Genomic DNA, 17,559 nt, shown 5'->3' with positions numbered 1-17,559 from the left:
TCTGTCATTTTGGGGCAAGAGGTGGGCTACACAGTCGACTTGTTGTCGTCCAATCACAGGGCACATATAGACAAACATTTGCATTCACATTTAAACCTATGGGCGATTTAAATGCTTCCGTGAACCTAACATTCATGTTTTTTTGGAATGTTGGGGAAAATCTCGCAAGCTCGGGGAGGAAATGCAAACACTCCCACAAAAAGGCTGAAACCAAGATTTGTAATGACAGTACAACCCATTTGATCATACAAGAGTAAAAATTAAACCACCATCAAAATGCAGACAATAATAAAGTGCTTATTTTTCTATGCCTCACTTTTTTTAAACCTTTAAACAAGTGAAAAAAGAAGTTAACCCTGAAAAGTTTAGTGATGTCACGTATGGTAACATGAGTCGTACTGCATGGAATAAATTTACATGCAAATGCTTTGGCACTCACTGAAGTGAGTATTGACAAACTTTGAAATCTGCTTCAAATCAGCAATCTCCTCTATCTCCCTTGAAGACTTTATTATTTTTTTTATTTATTAAATAACTGACAAACCATTCCGTGACCTTACTACACAAATAGGCGCATCGGCACGAAAAGCTGTTCCCAATAAAAGTCCACAAAGATTTGAATTCAGATCACTGGATTCAGCGTCCAGAGTGCTAACCATAACACCGTAACACAACAACTAAATGCTGTCACTGTTGTTCCAAATCTTCACAAATGGGATGCCAGCTACACAACCCGTCCCAATGCTGTCAAATAACAGACTGGCAAGCATACCAGTGAATATGGCCGAGAAAAAGTTTTAGGAAAAATACTTACAGCTGTGGAGAAAACTTCCCCCTGCTCCCCGTCTCTCTCAGTTTCTCGCCTTTTTTCGCCTTCCCTCTGGCAGCGGAGCAGTAGCGCTAATATTAAACTTCCACTCCTCAAGTCAAACAGGGAGCCCCCTCCTCCCCCGCCACATCCCTCGACCTCTTTCCAGGGAAGACACTACATCGCTTGTACCGTCTCGACTGCCCTCCCCTTTTCTTTTCTTCTGGCCCTCCTTACCTCTTTCGTACCTGTAACTCGCAACTTGTAGCCTGAACAGCTCCAACCCCCGTCTCGTCCTTTCAGAGACACTCGGCGTAAATGAAAAACACATGGTCTACCACCCGCCCCCCTTCCCGTGCAGCACCCACAGCTTCACATAAACTCCACTCCCCATTTTTTTTTTTTTTTTTTGCCAGAGAGGCCCAATGTGTTGCATGCTGGGACATCTACAGGGCCTTGCTTTCATGAAAGAGGAGCAGGTTGCCCCTCCGTCCCCCCCACATACCAAGCATCTCAGAGCAGCCCACCACTCTCCACAGGATTCCACCTATACCATGCTTAACACATCAACACTAACAATGTGTGCGATCCCTTGGAACTGGAAGAATTAGCTTCCATTTGCCCTTTAAAAAGAAAATATGGTTCTAAGCGGGAATATAAATTCAGATTTCAAAGAAGCGAATCTGATATCGAGTCAGACTTTTAAATTGTTTTCTTTTTGCTAACAGAAAAGTAATGTTTGCCCCTTGTGCTATAGGTATGTTTTAGTATGGGCAGTACGGTGGCACAGTTCCAAGGTTTGGGGTTTGAGTCTCCAAAGCGCCGGTCTCTTCTTTCTCCCCGTGCTTGTGTTGTTTTTTTCCAGGTGTCGGGTTTCATCCCACATTCCAAAAACATGAATGTTGTCGTTGTTTGAAGACTTTAAATTAGTCATATTGTGAGTTTGAATAACTGTCCGTCTATGTTCCCTGCTATTAGCTGGAAACAAGTCCGGGGTGTATCCTACCAAAACCATGTTGGGATGTACTCCAGCTCACCCGTGACCCTGATGAGAATGAGTGCTACGAAACTTGGATGGAACAAGCATATTGAATTCATTGAAGATTTCAAAATCGTCCATATGTCTGAATGTGAGCGCTCATGGTTGTTTGACTGTTATGTGCTTTACGAGTGGCGATCAAGTTTATCACCAAAAGCCAGCTGGGTAAGCTCCAGCAGAAAAAGTAAAAAAAAAAATAGATATATATTTATTTAGATATTTTTTTAATTTAGCTGTGCTTTTCAGTCGGGTAACTATGGCAAAAACCTTCAATTCGTTAAAGACCGATAACATGGTTGGAAAAAGTTTACTCTGCCATGGTTTCCCTTCATTCTCAAGTTGCAGTTTCCCATTAATTAGCAACCAGTCCAGGGAGTTGTCCGTATTAAGTCTTACTTAAGTCAGCTGGGATAATTGGCTGGGCTAGTTCTACTTGCATTGGAAAACATTGCCACTTGGAAGGAGCTTTTGTTTCATTTCTGAGTGTCTGTTGTATTTTAGATCATCCTAGTTAGGCCCAGCCTGGCAATCACTCCAGTGTGCACCTTGCCTCTTGCCCAAAATCAGATGGGATAGGCTACCCACTACCCTAATGAGGTCATGCGCTTAAGGAAATGGATGGCTGTCTAATCCTAGTTAGTGCGTGATGTTGTTGTGTCTGATGTCAACATGACTTTCCTTCCTGAGGGCTTTTGTTCCGTCAGACTGAGCCTGTTGACATGACACCCAGGCACTAATTCCCAAAGCTAGCGCAACACCGCACAGCCCCCGAGCTACTTCCTCCACCTTCTTTTTCCAAATTCACACTTGCATTCCTCCTTCGTCCGTCAATCCCACACCTGCCGCCACAACGCCTCTGGGCCACTGCTCCCACTCGACAACGGATGAAAGACACAAAAAGACAAGACAGGGATAGGCTAAAAAAGAGGAGCCGGCAACGGCCCTGTGTTCTTACTTCCTTGCTGCTGCTGCACGGGGACTGTGCGTCAGCGGGCCAAGCAGCTGGGCTGGAGCTCCGGGAATGAAGGCTGCTGCTGACCGACTCCACGGAAGAATGGGATTGCAAGGAGTCCGAGCTGGAATGTCTCGCCCTCCTGCCATTTGTGTGCGACAGGCTGTCAGTCAGCACACACACACACAACAACAGAAGGGTTAGAAAAGTGCTCCTTTTATGGTTACACAGAGATATGAACATTGAAAATGAGCAAAAAATGGATAGTTGAAATAACTGAGTCTAAGCATATGAATACATTAAGTCGGGAATCTAAGGTCACCACTTTTCACTCCAGTCATTTTGACAACATAAAAGGACACATACAATCCAAGCCGCCCAATGTGAAAAATTGACTGTGAGACAGATATGTTTAACACGACACCACCATGTTTCCAAATACAAACACTACATCTGATTTCTAAGAAACATTGTTTGGGGCTTCCGCGTCGGCTAATGGAGGACCCATTAAATTTGGCTGAGAATCAGAATAAAGGTGTCATTATATCATCAACAGCCCCGTTCATACAGTGTGAGAAACTGTTGAATCAGTCTTAGTAGAGTCAGTATTTATCCACATCAGCCTTTCACAATGAACTTTGCAAAGCGGGATGCTAACGCAAGTGTGTGCGTTTTCATGTAGCCAAGGCACAATCCGGTTATCAGAGAAGTCGGTGACAAATGAGAGGCCTCAAACAATCGTTATGCCCTGAAGGTGATATAGAAGTAAAAAAAAAAAAAAATTGCGGGATAATGCAAAGTTGTTGTTTTGTTTTTCATTTTCAACCATGGGCAAGTAATTTAAATTTTACTTTCAAATACAGACATAAAATCAGTTCTTGATATTAAGCAATTATGCAAAAGACATTTGAAGCGGGTGCTAAAAAAAAAAAAAAAAAAATGAGGTGCATTTTGTCAGAAAACATTCACTGACTAAGAAGCGTTCTCCAATGTGCCGTTGTCTCTCAAACTGACCCGGAAGTACCAAAAAAAAAAAAATACATAAAATTGCGTTATCCCACAATCTTTGCAAGGGAATGTTTTTTTCCCCTTCCAAGTCACCTTCAGGGCTCCGTAGAAAAGTGAATGCCGCGTCTTAAACTACACACACTTGTTCCGTCTGCCAAGATGACAGTATTGTATTGTATGAATACCTGTGTCCCTTCCAGGAAGCAGATTCATGAGTTGCCTTTAGGGGCACAACGCAAAAAAAAATGAAATTAATTATCCTCATCATAGTAGCAAACTATAAACATGTTTGCAATTGAATACATATATTTTCCAAAGAGTATATTTACAAGCTTGTTTGGCCTACTGTCAATAGTCAATGCATGCACTACAGCTTGTATTTAAATCGATAGGCAATGAGTACCACTAACCCTTTGCGCGTCATCTTCATCACTGCTTAATCTTAAATCATCCACAAGCATTCTATAAAATGGAAAACAAAATTAGAAGGTAGCAGAAATTCTGCTTTCACTGTCAGATTTATTTTTATTAACAGTATTTTGTTATTGGTCACTTTATTTTGCTTGACGATTCTTCCCATCATTTGCACGACTGTCATTGCTTAAATTAAGTGTCCGAAATGTTCTTTCATTTATAGTTGTTTCTTACTGTGTTGCTAGTGGGGTTCAAACTACCGGAGACATAGTGTGTCATATTAGAGGGGTTTTAATATTTATGATCATATTAGAGTGGTTTTATTGTTTTTAGGAATTTAAAGGTCGTTTTAAATGTTATAATAAATATATAATACTACAATATGTTATGTTATGACCTATAACATATGGTGTAAATGTACATTACTATTTTTGCCACATTCATATTTTTTTTAATTGACATAAGAATAACAAAAAATTCAAGATGAAATACTAAACATGATTTCTTCATTTTATTGGTAAAAGTGTCTAGAGTACACAATACTTATTACACCGGAGGTCACCAACATGGTGCCCATGAGCACCAAGTCACCCCCAGAGATCACATTAGTAGCCCACGAGACTGTTCTAAAAATAGCTCATCAATGAGGGGGCATTGTGATTTCTGAGGAATGTTGTAGAAGTGACCATTTTGAAAATGTAAACACTGGCAGCGATTTATAAAAATCAAATGTTGCAGATTTATGTGTACACGTTTTTGTTGATCATTATTGTGATAAATAATTTACATGCTCAGTGGCTTCACATAGATGAATATTATTAATTATGAATAATAACAAATGTGCTCAAATCAAATGTAATTTGAGCACATTTGTTGTTTCAGAAGTGTGGTAAACCTTTGCATTCACCAGTATCTAAGAAGTAGGTCTCAGATTCCAAAAGGTTGATGACCCCTGAGTTCCACAATTTGTCTTTGTGTCACTGTGCCTTTGAGGTTTAAGACGTTACTGTGACTTATGTTTGCTCATGTGACACTTACGACTTGTGAGGCGCCACATGGGGATGACGGGTCATTCGCGGCTGAGCATCCCCCCGACCTGTCGTCATGCATATTAAGTCATGATAAGATGCTTTAAACACACGTAAATTCCCACATCCGAACGAATACCTTGCCTCTGTTGTGTTGTCGGCTGTTTTCCATCCTTTAAACAGAAGGAGAGTACGATTATGACTTTACAAATGACAGAGCAATGAAATGTAAGTGAACGATAAATATACAGACATAAAAACCGTACCGTAGGGTTAAAGAGGATTTCTTGGTCACCTGCTAAGGCTTGTTGGGATGGCCACGACTGAGTCATGTCCTGTTGGATCACAAATTATCTTTAACATATGGAAATCTCAGGAATCCTAACTAAACTCTGTAGTCCAACCGAGGAATGTGGCTCGAAAGTCATACAAAACCTCCACAAGTGCGTTTTCTTTGACTTTTTTTGTGACAACACAACATACGCGAAGGGAAAGTGTGACGATAACCACAGAATAAGAAATGGAACCACTGTAAAATCCATTAGAATAAAGTCTGGTACAATATAAGAGACTTAATGAATTAAATACAGCAGGTTATCAACTATACATACAGAAACCGTAAAGTCAAATCAAGCTTCGATGCAGATTTGATCCATACGGCAGCTTTTACAAATTAAATTTACATCCATTTCCTGCGATAATTTTTCAATGTCCACAGATGACAAATAGCTCCAGCCCTGTTCTCTTAGCTTAGAGTTTTGTGTCAAGATTTCCATACAGCTTCTCCATTTAATATTTAATATAGAGATGGAAAATGATGTAATAAAAGATAAACAAATAAAAAAAGAAAACATTTGTTGCCTTTGTGACCACCTTTGAGCGAGGTGAATTAAAGATTGAAGTCGCGTGTGGTCGGAAGACATTTAGTCCTCGGCGGAACACTTTATGTGAAGTAGCACAGGTGGAAATAAAAATTCGGATCAAGGAGCATTAAAGCTACACTGAAAAAAAATTATATTTCAATAATGAGACAGAAGTCATAATATGTTGGAATTTTAATACTAAGGTAAAAATGTAGGCGCTGACCCTGTTTTTTTTTTTTATTTGGCACAATTGGGACCTCGAGCCTGTCAGATCATTTGCTTTTTCTTCTATTTACCCGACAACAAGAAGAAGCCCTAAAAGGTTAGTATTTCCCCTGCTCATCCTCCCGCTTTATCATCTTCCCTCCACCTGAAGTCACCAAGGACACCAGCTCCACCTCCGACCACTACAAAAACACAACAACGCCTGCCATGTAGAGTGTGTTCCTCCTTCCAGTCCATCTTGTCTTCTGTGTTGTTCGTATGTAAAATTTTACTGAAGTAGACAGTAACATACTCAAGAAAGAAATAGTCTCGATATTCACTGCAATAACCTGAAATTCACAAAATAATCCATTCATCCGGCATGTTTGTTCAACCATTTACCTTTAATCGTCAAAGAGTGGAAGCCATTCTCAACACTTTAAACTGCTCAATAATTTGTTAAAAAAAAACAAAAAAAAAACGTACACATGTGGACTGCCCAATTTGTGACATAGGAGGTTTCAGCCGAACACCAGCGATTATATAAAACATGCCAGAGTTTCACATTGAGCAAAGGTGCTTTTGGGATTCACCCAAATAAAAGAATTAAGCATCAAACGATATTGTTATGTGTTTTCCTCTTTCTTTGTCTTTTTTCGACAATTGTAGTCCGAAAACGGGGCTAGCTCAACAAGTTGTAATTTGCAGTGTTGACAAAGAACACCGCATCCTACTTAGAGTTCTTTCGAATATTTCTGTGATCTTTTTTTAGCAGTCTGAGCCAGAAAATAAGACAAATCAAGAGTTCATACACAGTGTTAAATTTCCTCAATTTTATTTCATCACGTGGTTGCACAAAAAATCATCAGGATCGAGACACATTTTCATGTAGATGTTATGTCTACTTAAAAAAATATCTGTATCCTGATATATTTTGAAGTTGATGAATAGTCTACCAAAAATCTGCATTGAGATATTAACCACTTGACGGAGTAAAATTGAGTGAGTGAAGTTCAACATCTTTTCAGTGTATTAGGAACACTTGATGATAAACATAACTGCTAAAATTGATATGCAATTACAATGACTTGTCAAACTTTCTCATAAATGTGTGAGAAAATCAGAAGTAGGTCCTTACCCCCCAAATATCTTGGGCACAGCTGTGTTGGCCTCTTATTACCTGCACACAAGCGACAAAACAGTGCATGATGAGAAGAGCTGTGGACAGTTGAAGGTCATCATTGACAAACGCACAGTAGCAAAACTCAGTGCACTCTCTGCAAAACAATTTCTCTACTGGAAGCTGTTTAAAAGTCACACCCGTGCTCTCTTCGTTGCAAATGTGCAGGTGAATGATGAGAAGAGAAGATATTAGTCATTGTGAGAAGTGACAGTGAGTCAGTGAGTCATACTGTATGGTTGAAATCACAGCTGCAGATGAGCGGGAGGAAGGGGAGTGTGTGCGTGTTGCAAAAATCATCTTTTGCTTTACGCCCTTATACTTGGTACCTCCCCCGCATGTTACTTGGCTTTTCGCTGCTCGCCAGTCAGATGTACATAACAACACGAGAGCTGAGACCTCATTTTGTCTCTATGTGCATCCATCCATCAATTTTTGTATCGGGCTTGTCCCCTTTATGGTTCGCGGGTGGGCTGGAACATCCGAGCAGACTTTGGGTGCAAGGTAAATTGCACCCTGGACTGGTTGGCAATCATATCAGATTATTTAGAATCTTCAATTAACCTGAAAATGCATGTTTTTGGAATGTGAGATGAAGCCGGAGTAGCAGGAGCCAAGATTTGAATCTAGAACCTCAATTGTGTTTTTTGACAAAATAATTTCAAAGCTTTGCAATTTTAATTTGACAGGCATTATGACTCCTTCTTCTGCAACCCTTGCAATACTAGACTACTTATCTACTTCCTGGTCAACATTTGGTATGGTGGTTTGATTTGTGCCAGAATATTACGTACTTGACTAAACTTGATTTAGGGCTGCTCAGTGGATTGGTGCGGGACACACTCTGGACTGGTTGGCAGCCAATCACAGTGCTCGTATAGACAAACAACCATTCACACTCATATTCACACGTATGAACAATTTAGGGACTTTGGTGTATGTTTTTGGAATGTGTGAGGAAGCCGGTGAAACCCCACATAAGCACAGGAATAATATACAAACTCCACACCGTTGAGCCGGAGTCGCCATTCGAATCAATGAGACCTCTGTAAAGTGATGTGCTAACGACGACGTCACTGTGCTGCGGTTAGAAGAAAATGTTTGCTAATAATAAAATGAATTATTACAACCATTTTCACGAGTGGTCAAACTATCAATATGCACTGTACGTCTGTCAAACAAGTTTTTAATGCGTATAAAGTATGTGCTTCCCCTTGCTTGCATGGCTTTACTCCAGATGCTTTCATTCTACAAATATGCTTCTTTATGTATCTGAAGACTTTTTAAAGTGCCCATAAGTGTAAATGTGTGCATGAATTGTCTGTCTATGTGTCTCCCAATTAACTGGGAACCCGTCCAGGGTACGTCCTGCCTTTTGCCCACAGTCAACTGGGAAAGTTTCTAACTCACCAGTGTTTTTCTACATTTTACACCAAGTATCACCTTAAAATGAAACATTTGGCTCTTCAAGTATAAACATAATTTAGAACCGAATATTAAAACTAATGGAAACTAAACAAAAATGAAGCATTTTTGAAAAAAAAAAAAAAAACCTAGGGGTGTAACGATCATAATTTTCTGGGCGATCATTGATTGACGAGCTATAAAAACACAGATTTTTGCCGATCCCGATTTTTAAAATTTTTTTCACAAGAAAAAGCATACATCTTCAAAGTTCCAATCTTGATTTATTGTAAATCATTGAACCCTGCTTGTGAAACAATACAATATAAATATAAATCAATATTGCATTGTTCTGTAAATGCACATGTAGTAGTTGTCTCAAATAAAAAATTAAAAGACTATGAGTCATCTCACACCCAAAGAGGAGTGGCTAGAGTAGCTGACTTTTTCAGATCTCTGTGGAAAGAGATGAGATCAGTGGAGAAGATCATTTTTATTTTAAGTGATCGACCGATCATTGATCCCGGACAATCAATAAAACCTATTCTAAAAAAAAAAAAAAAATTGTATATAGTAAACGGATCGATATAGGTTTGAAAACAAGGTGTACAACTTCATTGTGAGTTAATTTGCCGCTGGGTGCTATTTATGCAACATCAACACACACGCATGGCTGTGTTTGTGCATGTATGAATCCGCCAGTCTCCCCTCCTTCATTCATGACTCACAAAGGTCACTATCTCTTGGCTAGACAGGAAGCCCACGGAGGGGAAAACAGCGCAAGCGTTCATCACTGTTGTATGAGGTCAGAGCGAAAAAGGAACCGGCGGGAAAAAAAATGTTACGGTTACCATTATCAGGCTCTAGTAACACCGGGGCCTGCACTAACATCTCAACATGTTGAATTATGGTGCAATACCCTGATGAACGAATAAAGCCACGAGGGACAGAATCAACCACAACCCTACAAAAAAACACCGGCAACAAGCTGCACAAAGCACGACTTTGACATGCTAACATTCTTCAAATATCTACAATTAGATGGCTAGTTCACATAAAAACATATTTAGCTTCTGGAGGCCAAACGCTCATTTGAAATAGGGCTTCCTGGTTTAAATTCACAATTTAGAAGTACCAAGTATTACATTTCAAATAAATTGAACCCATCTGCTGTGGATATTGTTACTATTATTATTAATATTAGTGTTAATATTAATATTAATATTAATATTATTATTAATATTAGTGTTAATATTAATATTAATATTAATATTAATATTAATATTAGACTTTTTTGCTTTTAATCAATACATTTTCAAATTTCTAAAGTTTGCTATTTCTTTTTTACATCATTCGTGTGTGGAATATCACCTTAATTGAATTAAAATCTCTGAAATATTACCCCAAAACTTTGAAAAAAATATATATTATCAATATTATTGTTAAATAGCCTGATAACATAGTGGATTTAAGTGTATACTGCCACTGCAAGACCAATCAGGATCAGAACTGGACTCAACTTGGTTTAACATTACAATTTAGTATCAGGTAGAAATTTTCAAAGAAATAACATTTACCGTACATGTATTTTTTCCACCCTAAATATCAATGTGTTCATTCGAAATGAATGCATTTAATTCATTATTATTATTTCTTAAATAAGTTTTGTCCATGACAAAATTGCACTTTTGGTCATTTCTGACAATCAATGTTGGGTATTCTTCCCTAAACTAATGAAAACACAATTGAAACATTAACAGATAAAAAGCATGAAAAAAAAACAACCCATGTGAGCATGTTAAAAAGTGTGACCAGGAAGTTGTACACAAACATGCAAAAAACGATGAAAACACGTACACACACATACACACACGCACACACAAAACTCGCCTTGTCGGAGGTAATGCTCTTCCTCACCTGAGATACCAGGCATCGGTGCAGCAAAAAGCCAAAGGAAAGTCCCCCCCTGCCACTGCACAGGACAGTGGGCATGGTTCCTGTCTGGATGCTCAGAGCCTCGCGTGGTTGTCCATAACAGCTCAAGTCGCGTGACGACAAGCGGCTGTGAAATGCAGTCTTGCCGGTGCCGCTGATGATGAGGAGAAAAATGATGAGGAGGATCATGATGCAGCTCCGTGTGGTTACCGTGGAGGGCAGATGGAGGCGGGCCCTTCACGTCACGCAGACGTAGGGGTGGGGGCGATCACGACTCGGGAAGAGTGGACTGTGACTATTCTCTCACACGTCACAGCAAGCATCAGTGGAACACTCAATGTCCATCCATCCGTCTGTCTGTCTGTCTATCTACTTGCCCACCTACCTACGTACCTAACTACCTATCTACTTATCTGCCAGTCCTATATCTATCCATGAAAATATACAAAATTAAAAAGAACCAGTCTGTAGGAATTGGATCAAGTGACATAATAACGTCATAATAAGCGTGTGACTCCTGACGTCTCCTTGAGGGGGCACTTCTCATGGTCCGAGTTCGCTTTTGACTGACCCCATCAGATCATCACTACTACGTTTGATTTAATTTTGGAGTAGTGGAGGACTGCGCTACATCATACTGAGTAGGGTGACGAGTACAAGAAATTAGTCAACATCGTGGAATCGAAGATTATCACATTTTTAGAAACAGCCCTGATTACTGTGCATCCGTCCTTTTATTGGTTTGTTTGACATATTATAAGACATCCTTAGGAATGTGTGCCTACCATGTTTTTGGAACAAAAAAATATGCCTTGGCTTTACAGCCTGTATGAATACCACACTATTAACATAGCATTAGAAATGAACGGCTAAATTCAGTTGGGTGTCTTTTTCAGTCAACATAATCCTCCGCGGAGGGATTATAGCGAACATATGTCCGACCATCTATCCCTGCATGCCGGCCGTGTCTACATGCCAGCATCATCCATTATTCCTGCTTCCATGCGTTATATATTCCGGCTGCACGGTTCTCTTCAAGAGGAAATAATACTTCATGTGTATAGACCAGAATCCAGATGTAAAAACAATTAGTAGGAACAGAAAAATGTGCATCATTGTCATGGAACTAGCCTGAGCAGAATAAGATCAACCTTTCCCAAACTAAAACTTAAGAACCAAAATAGATTCTAGAACCTAATCTGGAACTCATGTACGCATTTGCATAATAAATCAGATTCAAGTGGATTTCCTCCAGCGTGTTGATATCTCGTCATGTGGTGAGACTTGCTTTCATAACAGCTGTTACGTGAATAGCAAAACAGCAGCATTTCCCAGTGGAAGAAGCGGAAATGTTGGAATTTTGCTTGAATGGAGGCATAGAAAATGCCTGGGGGCCGCCTCTGGAGGCCCGCAGACGCGTCCATGGTTACATACTACGCATGGCGACAGCACCTTCAAGCGTGCAACTGTATCCCCTGACGCCCACCTGTGTGGAGCGGCGGGCTAACCCCCAAAGAGTTAGTCCTCCTGAAAACTCTTTCTTCCAAAACATCCAAGTAGAATGGAGAGGGCTACAGTATCCATGGTGATACTGAAGGTGTTCCCTATTGGTGATACAAGTTAGTACCACTAACACAGCAAAACTGGTCTGAAAAAAGCAAGACAAAAAGGAATATATGATTGAACTCAATTAAGAATAGTTAGCCTACAAAAATAAAAATGGATGTCTTAAAACTCGCATTAAAATGATTGTTTCTTATTTCACATTAAATGTACTCAAAAAATTAAATTACAAGTTATGATAGTTAATTATGATTTTTGAGCGGTGGGTGGGGGTTACATATGCACGTAAGAATATCTTGCCTAAAAAAAAAAAGACCAAAAATATTTTTTCTTGATTTGAGATACATTGGCGCCTAAAGATGCAAGTTTATCTCAATCCGTGCTTGTAACTCAGAATGTTCACAACTGAAATCATCTCTCCCCATTGAAATGAATGAAAATGCCATTGATGTGTTCAAGTGTCTCTGAAAAAAAAAAAAGAACCAAATTTCCCAAAATGCATTTTTTGATGAAAGGAAAGAAAATAGCACTCTATAACATGATACAATATAAAACATACAATAATAATATAATTACACAGAACGATTGTTCAAAAATGGTTTAATAATCCAGATACAAATGCGCAGGAAAAATAGTTTCACAAGTTGCTCAATGAGCTGCAGTTTTATTGGTTACTTTATGAAGAGGAACACGTCAGTATTTTTATATGGTCTTTCTAAATTTATTGTTCCATTGTTTGAGTTCTAACAGACGTTGCTTCAAGTCTTACACTTACTATGCATTACGGTAACAAATCATCATTTTATTGTAAGGGCCAACATCAAAATATAATCTTAATAAATAATACTTGTACAGTACAAATGGAATTTTGGCCCTCACAGTGCATTGCCAGCGTGTTACTGACGTTTATGTTCATGAATGTAACATCAGCCCGCACACAAATCAGGCGGATGTACATCCACACTTTCAGTGACTAGTGCAGGAATGCCAATGTGAAAATTCAGGATTCAGCAGCAACAAAAATCCATTATATATTGTTATCTTAACAGCATAATTGCCCACGTCATATTTAGCTTACTGTCTGAACACCAATGTGCTTGCTACAAATTGTGTTTTTTCACTTAACGTAATTTACGGTCTAAAAAGCGCACAATTCTTAAAGCCGTAAGTGCAAAAATGTAGCCTCAAAAATGGTACATAAATTGGCTACATTGTTTTATTTACTCCAGGTCTTCATGTTACTACATGGGATATTTTCAAAAAAAGATGTCACACTGATGGATTTTTAAAAAACTTGAAACATTGGCGAACACTTTTTTCCCCCCAAATATGGTGAACGTGGCCAGTTACACAGTAGTCCCTCATAAAAGTCATTGATTGCTAATTTGCTTTCCTCATCTTCCTCATTCTTTCCACTAAACCCACCAAAGCAATGCATTATAGCACAGCTCGGTATAGGTGAACTTTTCTCGGCCCACATTTCAATAACAAAATAGGGGAAAAATTCCCTACAAAAAAATTCCAATATGACATCATGTCGATGTTGCTGAAATCATTTGATGTCAGCAATAGTACACGCGTAGTATTTATGATGTCATCATCATGATGGTATTCAAATGCAGCCTTTGAAAATGGTCACAGGTAAAGCCTCATCAGATTACTCTGATCATCTTTGTCATTCGCTATGCTGCTCACCATGGCTGCCTCGCATATCCCCAAGACATGCATGTTAAGTTCAATGAAAACTAAATTGTCCATTAGTGTGAATAGTTGTCCATATGTTTTCTGCGCTTGACTGTTAACCACCGCAGGGTGTATGCCTAAGCCTAATGAGGACAAACACTGCAGGAAATGCATGACGACCATTGACCCTAAGAGTACATAACACCTGGCTTCAGTTTTGTAGAGAGGCCACTGTACACTGGGGGAACCCTTCCACCCCCATTGCATACCATCCCCCCCACCGCATTAGTGGAAGGCTCCATTGGAGACAGATGGAGTGTGCCGAGAGCCCCACCCAGTGGCTTGAAGCAAAGCCTCCATGTAGTGCTTCCACAGGATCAATGTAAGTAATTCCTATGTAATAACAATATACTTGGAAATACGTCTGTTGTACACACGAAGAAGCTTTGGACACATTCCGTCTGGGAAAACACAGGCGTGGATGAATAATAGAATGAGTGATGGCTGAATTCTATTGAGCTGCATTGCCCCGGTTGTTGCTGAGTCACCGTCAAAACACACCGTCATGGCTGACTCCAACAAAACTATTGTGGATGTGACTCATACCTGAGAAACGATAACAGGGAGAGGAATGGACATAAAGTATTTCATGATAAATTCAGCGCAATGGTATTAACGCCCCTCTGATAGTCATCAATGGATTGACGTGATGAGAATCAATAATGGAATTTGGAAGAGCTAGTCTTGAACAAGAGATCCTTTTTTAGGCTGAATCGGTTTCGTGTCAGTGAGTCGTGTCTTCTGTTTCTGGAGACTGAAGAAAGAGATGACTTTCATTTTTAGTCAGTAAGTTTTGTTCTGACGAGGTGTTTTCACAAGCAGTGCATTCTTGCCAAAATCTTCAAAACAGAGGGGGTTTTCTTCAAAATGGCATTTTTTTCATAACACCCCCTACTACATCGATCGGAAAAAATGTCAGTTTACCCACTGATACATGTGAATCGGGGCCTTGTACCAGATTGTTTTTTTTACAGTACATCTCAATACATGTAAAGCACAACGGCGCCTTGAATACGTAATACGTTTTAGGTAGTAACTTTGGTGGAATTCCAACAAACGATTTTTGTTTGTGGAATTCAATAAGTGATGAGCACAAGACCCAACACAGACCATGAAATATGGTTTACCACTGTTAGATGAATTCTGAGCGCAGTTGACAGCCACTTAACAGCTTTGAGAGGTTTCATCCTAATTTTCTCTCCATGGATGAATGAATATGTTACATAGAATAAAATGAGATAACGCCTTGATGACCAACAAATAATTGTTGTTGTCCTTCCTAATCATATTATTGCCCCGAGGAGTGATCCTGCCTCTTTCGATTAACAATAACCATACTGCAGAGACTAATGTGGTATCTTTACGTCACCTCTGGCCAAGTCAAAGCCTCCTGACTCAGTGTTTATATCCGACCGCCTGCGCTAAAATCTGCAGCCTGTGTTACGGATTGTGGCATTTCATTACACGGACGTAAAAGTCAGATTTCTGCTCCCACCCTTGAATTGAGGCCAGCTTACAAGCGGACAACAACACACTACACACGTAGCCAGTGATGAGTGGATGAAAGAGCGAGACACGCAAAAGCCACGGTTTCAAAGAAGAACACTTCAGAAAAGGCAGCTCTCTGTCAAGGCTTAAATATTGGTCAGCTGCTCAACCACCACAAAGACATAAAATTGTAATTCAGGCTGACCAAAAATGAACTTGTTAAATACAACTGGATTAAGAAGTGTTGCCAAATATGTAATCTTGGGGTTACGTGGTGATCCAGCGGTGAGCACTGTTGCATCACGGGTCTCGGATTCAATTCAGGGATCTACTGTAAGGCCTTTTCCTGCTCACATAATACAGTGGTCGCCAGCCAATCGCAGCACTCAGACTCAACCATTCAGACTACATAGACATTTTAAAGTCTTCACTCAACCTAAAATGCATCTATTTGGAATGTGTAATGAAGCCAGAGGGCCCAGAAAAAAATGCACAGGCATGGTGAGAACACACGTGCAAGCTTTGTTCTTCAATTGAGTTTTCTTTCTTTTGGTATTTCTCGAGACTCGCACAGGTGGTAGAGGGTGTTTGGAATGGTTCGCAGCCACCTCCCCACCAATCAAAGTAGCACCCTTAAATCCCATTAAAATCAGGACAGTCGAAGCGCACACAGTGCTTGAAATGGTGGAAGCAGAAATTGACTCACGCATGAGAATGGCGCAAACAAAGTGTGTTCACGCAGGTAAACTGCAAGCTCTCCCCTTGCGGATGATGTAGCTGCACATTTGACCAGGGCAATTGGAGGCTGCCTTGCACCCCTAATTATGTGTCCATGTGCGCAAACAGTTAAGTACATGTGATTCATTAGAATATTCACAAAGAGCTGCTGCAGGCCACAACTCACGCTCACACACACATGCACCGGCAAATTTGATTGGACTCCTGATGTCACTAAGCCACGCTCCTTCAAGACTCACATCCAGCAAGTAAATTCCGCACTATGTTCAGTATTTACACTTCATTTTCCAACCTTTATCGTGGTCTATCGCCCGTTTTACAGAAGAACATTTTCATGGCACCCAACAAACTGATCTAATGATCATCTCAATTTAGTGACAAATTTACTTCCTCAGACTGACATCAGAATCAGAAATCCCTTTATTGTCATTGTACTCAAGTGTGCAACGAGATTAGAGGGCTCCCCTCTCCAGTGCAATACAACAATAATTCAGATAAATATATAAATTAGATAAATAAGAGAATAGTTAGTGCAATGGAAAATAATACTGAATAGGATATATAAAAACACATCACGTTGCAGTTCTGCAAGGTAAGGGTGTTTTGTGTGTGTGTGTGAGAGTTTAGAATGGAGATGGCTCTTGGAAAGAAACTGTTTCTCAGTCTATCTTTGCCTGTTTAATAAATTACAGAGCTGATACACTTGCAGAAATCCATGACCTATTCTACTGTATGAATGGCAACAGATGCATACACATGTGTATTGCATGTTTTGCCCTAACGGAAGAGCATTTCATTGTGCTACCTGTCACTACACGTCACTGGCATGGTAGAGGATTTGTAATTAATAAATCATTTAGGGACAAATAAAGTAAAACTGGATAAATTTAGGTATCATCTCATTTGTTCTCTCACAGTACACTATTTCTGTTCACTCTTTTTTTTTTGAATAATTTTTTTTATTCTTAGATCAATAATTCACATCCCGACACAACACGGCCAACTTTACTTACAAGAGGCCTGCTGGCTACTCAAGTGGTCCTTGCTGGCTACATTGAGCCCACGTTGGTGACACCTGGTGTAACATAATAACCTATTTGAAAGTTGGATGCAGTACAGCACCACTGCAATCAAAATCGAGCTTTTTGCATAGGAGCACATTGTGTACCTAATGTTATGTCCCGCAGACAGG

The 17,559-nt window shown here is 39.7% G+C and overlaps 1 protein-coding gene across 4 annotated transcripts in view; it reads right to left on the bottom strand.

Moving 5' to 3' along the window:
• Positions 1 to 17,559, bottom strand: part of aff3 (ALF transcription elongation factor 3) — a 28,927-nt gene that overhangs the window by 8,496 nt on the left and 2,872 nt on the right. Inside the window, exons 3-10 of one of the 4 annotated variants that reach the window (XM_088314735.1) lie at positions 10,818 to 10,989; positions 7,455 to 7,496; positions 5,516 to 5,584; positions 5,389 to 5,422; positions 5,260 to 5,317; positions 4,218 to 4,269; positions 3,993 to 4,027; positions 2,803 to 2,962 (exon numbers count right to left, since the gene is read on the bottom strand). In XM_088314735.1, coding sequence (XP_088170861.1) covers positions 2,803 to 2,962; positions 3,993 to 4,027; positions 4,218 to 4,269; positions 5,260 to 5,317; positions 5,389 to 5,422; positions 5,516 to 5,584; positions 7,455 to 7,496; positions 10,818 to 10,989 — 622 coding nt within the window. Of the gene's footprint in view, positions 1 to 2,802; positions 2,963 to 3,992; positions 4,028 to 4,217; positions 4,270 to 5,259; positions 5,318 to 5,388; positions 5,423 to 5,515; positions 5,585 to 7,454; positions 7,497 to 10,817; positions 10,990 to 17,559 lie in introns of those variants that run through there. The other 3 variants (XM_088314738.1, XM_088314736.1, XM_088314739.1) reach the window with 3 other exon arrangements.

The sequence above is a fragment of the Idiotropiscis lumnitzeri genome, chromosome 14 (assembly GCF_059441095.1).
Source record: "Idiotropiscis lumnitzeri isolate Australia: NSW breed Sydney's pygmy pipehorse chromosome 14, RoL_Ilum_1.0, whole genome shotgun sequence".
Taxonomy (NCBI): Eukaryota; Metazoa; Chordata; class Actinopteri; order Syngnathiformes; family Syngnathidae; genus Idiotropiscis; species Idiotropiscis lumnitzeri.
The sequence above is the reverse complement of the archived record's forward strand: the minus strand, read 5'-3'. Positions and strand labels throughout refer to the sequence as shown.